Genomic DNA, 10,027 nt, shown 5'->3' on the forward strand with positions numbered 1-10,027 from the left:
GCTCAACTATATTTATTGCAGTATTATTCACGATTGCTAAGACATGGAACCAACCCAAATGTCCACAAACAGATTAATAGATTGAAAAAGTGTGGCACATATATTCCATGAAATACTATTCAGCCATAAAAAACAAAACCCTGGAATTTGATAGAAAATGGACGAATATGGAAGATTTATTGCTGAGTGAAGCAAGTCAGGTTATGAAACAGAGACATTGAATGTCTCTGTTTCTGTGGTAGAGACTAAAAGACTGCAGGACATAATAACACTGGAAATTGTTATGGACACTGGGGACAAAGTGGAAGGAGACTGGTAGAAGGGAAAAGTACAGGAAGGGAAATTTGGGAAAAACTGGTTAAGACAGACATTTGTGGGTATAGTTTGTGGCCTGTTGATGATGTTGTGTATAGTATTCTCATCTCGCTTGATGTGCGGTTTATATCATGTTAGGTAAAATCTCTTTACTATCTAAATGACCTATAGCAATTGACTCTAAATAATAAATAATTATAATAAGTAATAAATAATAGGAAAAAATTCTCACTTAAATATAAAAAGATTATGTTTCAAAGATTTTATTTAATTTAATGAAGGAATGAATAAGATGTTTAGACTAGTCAAAGAATGTGAAGATATTTTATATGGACACTCAGATCAGAAATGCTGAAATGGGGTCAGCCCTGCAACATAGCAGTTAAGTCCTGTGCAGTGGAAGCTAGATTCCACATAGCTGATGGTGTTTTAATCTGGCTTGGCTCAAAAAACATTCTTACATATGTGTATGCAAGCCACAAATCCTGATGGGATGGAGAAAAATGGATTACAGCATACCACACCCCATATAGGTACTTTTTCTCTCTCCTTGTCTGTCTGTCTGTCTCTCTGTTGAGTACAAACATTTATGGCAATTAAAAAAATAAAAAAAATGCTGAAATAAATTTATCAATAGGTACAAAATTTATTAATATCTTTTAGGGTGATAAACTATAATGCTTGGTTTATCTTTTCTACAGAACAGAGTTGTATTTCTACTGGTCAAAGGTATGTACTCCTACAGAATGAGATAATCCCTGGAAGGCCCACTTTGAAATGCTGTCTTTGGTGTCAATATTGGTATAATGGCATCACCCAGTTATTGCTCTTCTCAATTTTCAGGCCATAGTCAATTTTTTCCAATATAAGCTAGACTGAATTTAGTTATATAAGAAAAAAAAAAGTTTCATTTTTACACATCTGAATCTTGTGAAGTGTAATGAGCATGAAGTTTTAAAATGCTATACAGTAAAAAAGGGATAACTGGCAAGCTGTAGATCCCAGAAAACATGGAAGATGAAGTGTGGCCTCTGGGAATTGAGATGGGTATCTGGTAGCCTCAATTCATTTAATATATTCATTATACTCATATCTATCCAGCAATTCACAGTGAACAGAAGGAATAGTATTTTTTCCTCCCACGTAAAATTTGCCAGTTTTCTTGAGAAGCAGGTTAGTCAGCATCAACACAGCAATAGCTAACAATTATTGAGGGTTCATGTTGTCTCACACACTTCTAGGGGCTTTACAGATATGTTCTCCTTTACTTCTCTGAACAAAAGGAATATTATCATTCTCATTTTGTAAGTAAGAAAATTGAAGCCCACATGATTAAATACCTAATCAGTAGTAAAACCAGAATACAGACAAAGACACTCCTAGCATTAGTACTTTTAGATAACTTGTCACAGCCCTCATTAGCAGAAAAACTTAAGAGAAGGGCTACAAAGGAAAACTTGGGAGAGTAACTAGATACATGTCAGAGCACCCACAGAGCTATCCTGTGAAAGTATAAACTGAAAAATCTCCTTCCCATCCCTATCTATGTACAATACAGGGAAATGAATCAAAGTTTTAAGTTCTACTCCTCCTTTGTGGTGTTTTGAGTAACTTCCTAATCATTTCTGTAAAGGAATACCACCTGGTTGGGGTATTTTCTACACAAGAAAGATTAATATAGTAGTATCACGAAGAGAACTAAATCTAATTCCTGATCACTTGTGAATTTTCTTTACACATAATGAGGAAATGATAACCACAGAAGATAGCAAACATCTCTTGAACACCAGAAAGAGAGCAGTCACTTGATCTGTCTCCCCTCTAATGCGAGGTTGGGGTGCAGTCTTCCCCTCCAGACAGTGACCATACTGCAACTGTAATGGTAACTGGAGTTTAAGTTTCAGAAGTGGAATGGCTTCAAGGGATGCTGAGGTCCAGGGTGTGGCGTGGGAGTGGATGACTATAGCGAGGCAAAGTTTGAGCCCAAGGTGTTGAGCAGGTAGTTCCATGCATGCCGGATAAACTCAGAATGATAACAGGTCTTAAGAGATCACTCTTGTTTAAATTATGGGATTACTTAATACAAATGATAGCAAATAATAATAATAAGAGTATCAATGAATGGTCAAGTAGAATGACCTCAACTAAAAAGAAGGGTTCGGGACAAGTTATCTGCAGGTTTTAGGAACCAGAGGAGAGTGCTTTGACTTCACAGACTAGAAGTATATAGAATTACTAATGCATCTGGGACCAGCAGTTGGCGTAATGGCTATGTCTCTGAACTCCCATGTAGTTGACAGTGGTCTGAGTCCTGGACCCGGTGGCTTATACTCACGCCAAGCGTGTGTGCGTGGGTGCCCAAATCCCAAGAGGAGAATGGAGGAGAAGGGACTGCGGCATGGCCATTCCCCCTGGGGAGTGATTTCTCGCTTTCTGTCTCTCTGGCGAGTGCACACGCCCTATAGCAAAAACCTCTCCAGAAAAAAAGAATTACTAGTGCATCAGTGTCTCTACCTAGTAATACATGTTTTGGTCCTTATTTAAACCCAGTAGTTAATGGCACCACCTAAGTGAAATAGTTGATAGATTTTATGATAGAAAAATTGTCAATTTTTTTCACCGACAGGATTACAATGAATGAATTAACAAAGGATAATTCATATTATCACAATTTTAGCTCAATTAAGATTACCTTTATTACATAATAAGCCTGTGTTTTTGCCTCTTCTCCATCAGGAGGCAGCATAACAACAGTAAGAATTTCATATCTATTCTTCAGCTTATCAATTTTACTCAGTCGTTCATGAAATTCAGCACTATAAGAAAAGAAAAAGAATAATTAAACACTGAAAAACTGTTCTCTTTTTTGTTTTTTTAAGAGAAAGATTTTTGTTTTAGGGCATGTGCATGCGCCAGAGAGACAGAAGGAGACAAAGAGGCAGAAAGCGAGAAATCACTCTCCGGGGGAAATGGCCACATCGCAAACCCTTCTCCTCCATTCTTCTCTTGGGATCTTGGGCACACATACACACACACCTGGCATGAGCTACAAGCCACTGGTCTGGACTCGAACTGCGGTCAGTCATGTGGGAGTCTAGTGACATAAATTATGCCATCTGTCCCAAAAAACACTGTTGAATATTCTCATTTTTACTAATTCAGTGTGAAAGGACTCAGATTTTACCTTATTTGAAAGCTAACAGGTTAGCCTACTACAGTTTCAAGGATGCTGGCAGAAGACATAAGATTCCTATGTCAGAGACAAGGACTTTATTACTTAGGGCACAGCAAGTAGCATGAGCTTTCTGTTTGCATTGTCCCACTTAGTCCCCATGTTCTATGGGGACAAAGAGGAAGTTAAGTAGATGCTACAGCAGGTTTGTGTAACAACTGAGGAACCTCAAGATTAGGTAACTCAGATATATCATGGGAAATAAGCAAATATGCCTAACTTTTGCTCCAGAGGCAGATACCACCTGAAGATTTTGAGGTTATTTGCTATTCAAATATTTTTTAAAAGATAGTCCAGGAAAGGCCAGTTAGTGGCTCTCCTTGCAAGGTATGTAAATATGAGAAACTTATGGAGAACTGGCTCCCAATATTCAGATTCAGATTATTAAATCTACTGATTACCTTTCCCTTTTATTTCAGAACGTTTATATCTAATGAGATAGTTTTTAGAATTATGTTTTTTTAATTGCCAGAGTGAGCAAACTTGCAAGAGTGTCAAATAGAGGGATGAAGAAAGCATGCCCCAAAATAGCATAGTCATTTTGCAATCCCTTCTCCTCCACTTCTCCATACCACTGGGATTTGGGGCATGTACACACACACACACGCACACCTGTCTGTGTGCATAACTCAGGTCACAGTCAGCCATATGGGATTCAGTTCTCTTAATCAGTAGCCAAATTGGGCCAGCCCATAACTAATTTTATAATAATCATAGTAATGTTAACAGTAACTATATATTTACCAGTATCCATTGAAACAGATTTCAGATAAATGGCAAACATTAATCTAAGAGATTAAACTAATCCAGTTAGTAGCAGTGAACATTTGTCTAATTTTTATAATAAAAATTATAAATGAAAAACCACATAAAATAGAATATTCTTTTTTTTTTTTTTAGAATTATGTTTTTTTAATTGCCAGAGTGAGCAAACTTGCAAGAGTGTCAAATAGAGGGATGAAGAAAGCATGCCCCAAAATAGCATAGTCATTTTGCAATCCCTTCTCCTCCACTTCTCCATACCACTGGGATTTGGGGCATGTACACACACACACACGCACACCTGTCTGTGTGCATAACTCAGGTCACAGTCAGCCATATGGGATTCAGTTCTCTTAATCAGTAGCCAAATTGGGCCAGCCCATAACTAATTTTATAATAATCATAGTAATGTTAACAGTAACTATATATTTACCAGTATCCATTGAAACAGATTTCAGATAAATGGCAAACATTAATCTAAGAGATTAAACTAATCCAGTTAGTAGCAGTGAACATTTGTCTAATTTTTATAATAAAAATTATAAATGAAAAACCACATAAAATAGAATATTCTTTTTTTTTTTTTAAGAGAGGTTTTTGATATAGGGCGTGTATGATCACCAGAAAGAGAGAGAGACAGAAAGCAAGAAATCACTCCCCAAGGGGGTGGCCACACCACAATCCCTTATCCTCCATTCTCCTCTCGGGATCTTGGGCATGCACGCACACATGCCCAGCATGAGTTTAAGCCACTAGGTCCAGGACTCGAACCGCAGTCGACTATATGGTAATCCAGCAATGTAATTGCTATGCTGGTCCCAGATATGATGTCTTTAAAAGACTTTATGTGCCCAGTCCCATCTGAAACCCCCTAATGAGTCAGGGAAACTGAGGAAGAGCCTTTTACTGGTCCCAGCCCCAGTTCCAGCCCCAGCCCAGTTCTCCCAACCTCAAAGCTACCCACCTCTCTGCCAGAAAGGGCAGGCCTCAGCTCTCCAGCAGAGCCCAGTTCCATCTGCAGCCCCTTGGCCAGTCAGGGGAAACTGAGGCAAGGCCTTTCACTGACCCAGGCCCCAGCTTCAGCTCAGGTCCCAGCCCAGCTATCCCAACCTCAGAAAGGTAGGTTGCTTTTTCTTTTCCTTCTTTCATTTGCAAATTTCATTTGCTAATTTCCTGTTTCTTCTTACACCACACCCAGCACACCAGAAGAGCCCAATTTCATCTGCAGCCCCCTGGTGAAATTGCACCACTACTGCACAGTGCACTACCTTTTTTTTCTCTCTCATACTCTTTTTTTCTTCCCTCTTATATTGTCATCTTCTCGTCATCCTCCACCCACCCAGAGGGACTAGACAGGTCTAGAATCACAGTTTTCAAATATGCTTGTATTGTGAGGCTCCCTGGGATCCTCCCTTTTACTGAATCACCTTTGAAAAAGGAAAAATTGCTCTTTACACACCTGAATAGAAGACTCCTCCTGTGGGGACCTCATTGCTAAACACAGCAGAAGAGAGATCCACAGTAAAAGGGAAGCAAACTTGTTCCCAGTGGCAGGTACATTCTCCAAAAAGGTATCCAAAAGTGAATATATCACCCAAAGGCTAGAAGTAGAAGGAGACCCTCAGGTGTGAAATAACCAGGAAATACATCTCCATCAAAAGAACACAAATTAACTCCCCTACATCTCTTGAAAAAACAGAAGTTACCGAATGTTAGAGTAAGAATTCAGAACATTCATAGTAACAAAACTCTTATGAATTGTAACAGAAAAGAGATAATGAACTCCAGGAGATGAGGAAGTCCTTCCATGATTTTAAAGAAGAAATGGACGCTCTAAGAAAGAAACAGGTGGAACTATTAGAGGTGAAATATGTAATACAAGAAATAAAAAACTCTCTCAAAAGTATTTTTTTTTAGAGGTTTTTGCTATAGGGCGCATGCGCTCGCCAGCCAGAGAGAGAGAGACAGAGAGATAGAAAGCGAGAAATCACCCCCCAGGGGGGATGGCCACACCGCAATCCCTTCTCCTCCATTCTCCTCTCAGGATCTTGGGCAAGCACGCACACGCGCGTGGCGTGAGTTTAAGCCACCGGGTCTGGGACTTGAACCGCGGTCGACTACGTGGGAGTCCAGCGACATAGCCATTACGCTAACTGCTGGTCCCTCTCAAAAGTATTAAAAGTTGATTAGACCATGCTAAAGTTCAAATCACTGGCATAGGAGATAAAACCTCTGACCTAGGGGAAAAAAAAAAAAAAAGACAGAGAAAATAGCATAAGGAAAACAGATGAGAAATACTACATTACATTAAAATTCCAAACATCTGAATAATTGGTATCCCAGAAAGTGAAGAAACTAATAAGGGCATGGAAAATCTATTCCATGAAATCCTGGAAGAAAGCTTTCCAAGTCTAGAGAAGCACTCAAACACCCAGACCCAAGAAATACGAAGGACCCCATCTAGAATCAACACAGGAAAATCCTCCCCAAGGTACATCTTAGCCAGACTGGCCAAACCACAGATAAAGACAAGGTACTCAAATGGGCAAGAAACAATATGTGACTTATAAAGGTAACTCTATCAGGCAAACACTGGACCTTTCAACAGAAACAATGCAAGCAAGGAAAGAATGGTTAGATATATTGAAAGTATTGACAAACACACAATTTCAGTCAATATTATTATATTGAACAAGATTATCCTTCATATGGGAAATAAAGATTAAAATCTTCTGAAACTAAACCTGAAACAATTTGGCAACACCAGACCAGCTCTTTAAGAAACTCTGAAGAGAGTCCTGTTCCAGGAAAACTAAAGAAAGAATGGACAGAAGACCTCTCATTGGAAGCAATGCAAGCGAGGAAACAATGAGAATATACATTGAAAGCGTTAAGGGAAAAGCAATTTCAACCAAGAATACTTTACCCGGCAAGATTATCCTTCATATAGGAAGAAAAGACAAGAACATTCTCATATCAACAAAACCTGAAAGAATTTACCAGCACCAGACCAGATCTCCAAGATCTCAAGGGAGTGCTATTTCAGGAAAATTAAATTCAGACACACAGAAATAAGAGTTCAGAAACTAAGAAAATGGCCAACTTAATCATAGGGACAAGTCTGGAGTTGAATATTATATCCCAGAATTCAATCAGGAAGATCTAACCATGACAGAAGATAGATTAAGTACATGAGACTGAACTGGTGAAATAGCTTCTTTTTTTTTTTTTTTTTGAGGGAGAGGTTTTTGCTTTGCGATGCGTACAGCTCACCCGAAAGACAGAGAGAGAGAAAGAAAGTGAGAAATCACCACCCATCCCATCGGGGGATGGCCACACCACAATCCCTTCTCTTCCATTCTCCTTCAGGATCTTGGGCACACACGCGCCCGGTTTGAGTTCAAGCCACCAGGTCCAGGACTCGAACCACGGTCTGCCATGGGAGTTCAGCGACACAGCCATTACGCTAACTGCTGGTCTTGTGAAATAGCATTTTATGACTTTTGACTAAAATATTGCAGATTTTCTTCTAAGCTTTGTTGTCCAGTTTTAAAAGATTTTTGTCCTGTCGACCTGTCGATAGGTTCATGTACCTACTATTTGAACAAAATCCTAACCTATTTCCTGGCTTTAAGTTTTAAGCAAACTTCCTTAGCATTTCTTTGATTTATTAAAGTTAAAACTGCTTTTCTTGAAATTACCAGCTGAAATTGCTATTGAAAGTGGTTAGATTATTTAAAAAATTGTGTGATCAATAAAATGGGGGGAAGGAATGGAAGACAACTGTAGACACCAGAGACAGTGTGAGAAGATGGGGGAAAGGGCAGAGAGTCAGAAGTAGGGGTTAAAATATAAATATATATGAAACTGGAAATGGAAAATTACTGGTGGTAACAATGATAACATGCACTATGCAGTATATTCTGGATGGGAAATCACATTTTGTATGCTGTGACGATGCTAAGGGAATTAATGTAAATTAATTAAAAAACGTTTCAAACAAAAAACACAAAAACTGTTTCTTTAAATTAAAAAAAAAAGCATTAAAAATACATATTTGATGACTGCTGTAAGCTATATAGCCCCAGCTAGGTGCTACTTTATAGTATGTTCATTCTACTCACTGAGGTTTATACCTGAAGTCAGACTTGTGTTCATGGATATGTAACAGCTGATATCAGCTGTGCTCGCTATTGAAAATATTTTGATTAAATAAGATCTTTAATGAATCAATAAAATGTGGGGCAAAAAAGGTATAGAAACAACCATGGATAGAGAGACAGTGTGGGGAGAGGGTGGGAGATGGCAGAGGGTAAGAGATAGGGAATCAATGATGGAAAAAAAAAGGCAAAATATAAAGGAAATGAGAAATGGAAAATTATTTGTTGATGCTAACACATTTGTTGATGTACTTGACTGAGCCAACATATAGTATATTCTGGATAGAAAAATCTCATTTTGTATGCTTTAATGATGTATAGTAAATGAATGTAAATAAATAATTTTTTTTTAAAAAAGGACAGAAATAAGGGAATACAAGACAATCAAGACTATGGCCAACTTAAAGGCAGGGACAAGGCTAGAAATATAGATAACACTGAATGTTAATGAGTTAAATTCTCTAGTCAAGAGATACAGACTGGCAGAATAGCTAAAAAAACAGAAACCTCTATATACTGCCTACAAGATATGCATCTAACTGATAAAGACAAACATAGACTAACAGTGAGGAGCTAGAAAAGGGTATTCCATGTAAATGGGAACCAAAAATGAGCAGGAGTTGTGATACTGATTTCTGACAAAATAGGCTTTAAAACAAAAACTGCTTGAAGAGGCAAAGAAGGACACTATATTGTAGTAAAAGGGTCAATGGATCAAGAAGATATAATGCTTATAAATATCTATGAACCTAACCCAGGACCACCCAAATATGTGAAGAAAAGACTGTTAGATCTAAAAAGGGAGATAGACTGCAACACATTAATAGTTGGAGACCTCGATACTGCACTATCCCTCTGGACAGATTATCAAGACAAAAAGTAGGTAAAGAGATAAGGGATCTAAATGATACCATAAATCAAATGAACTTAACAGGCATCTATAGAACTTTCCATCCAAAAACCACGAGATACACTTTTTTCTCACCACCACACGGAACCTTCTCGAAGACTGACCAAATCATAAAGCACAAAACAAGCCTCTTCAAATTCAAAGGCATAGAAACTATACACAGAATCTTCACCGAACATGATGGAATTAAACTTGAGTTTAATTTCAAGAGAAATCCTCAAAAATATCCAAATACATGGAAACTAAATAACCTACTCCTGAATGAATCCACAACTACTGAAGAAATAAAGACTGAAATCAAAAGATTCATGGAAGCCAATGACAATGAGGACACGAGTTTCCATAATCTTTGGGACATTGCTAAAGCAGTCACAAGAGGGAATTTCATAGCAATTAGTGCACATAAGAGGAACATGGAAAGAATGCAAATGGATCACCTAACTTCATGCCTCACAGAATAGGAAAAGCAACAGCAAAAAGATCCAAAAAACTCCAGGAGAAAGGAAATAATAAAGATATGAGCAGAAATATATGAAATAGAAAATAAACTATACAGAAAATAAATGAAAGTAAAAGCTGGTTCTTTGAAGGACCAGTAGTTAGCGTAATGGCTATGTTGCTGGACTCCCATGTAGTTGACCGCGGTTC

At 38.1% G+C, this 10,027-nt stretch overlaps 1 protein-coding gene across 1 annotated transcript in view; it reads right to left on the bottom strand.

Moving 5' to 3' along the window:
• Positions 1 to 10,027, bottom strand: part of CCDC39 (coiled-coil domain 39 molecular ruler complex subunit) — a gene marked incomplete in the record, with an annotated part of 137,186 nt that overhangs the window by 39,827 nt on the left and 87,332 nt on the right. The window contains 1 exon segment of the mRNA XM_014587416.2: positions 3,008 to 3,131. Coding sequence (XP_014442902.1) covers positions 3,008 to 3,131 — 124 coding nt within the window.

Source organism: Tupaia chinensis, unplaced genomic scaffold (assembly GCF_000334495.1).
Source record: "Tupaia chinensis unplaced genomic scaffold, TupChi_1.0 Scaffold000212_1, whole genome shotgun sequence".
Classification (NCBI taxonomy): domain Eukaryota; kingdom Metazoa; phylum Chordata; class Mammalia; order Scandentia; family Tupaiidae; genus Tupaia; species Tupaia belangeri.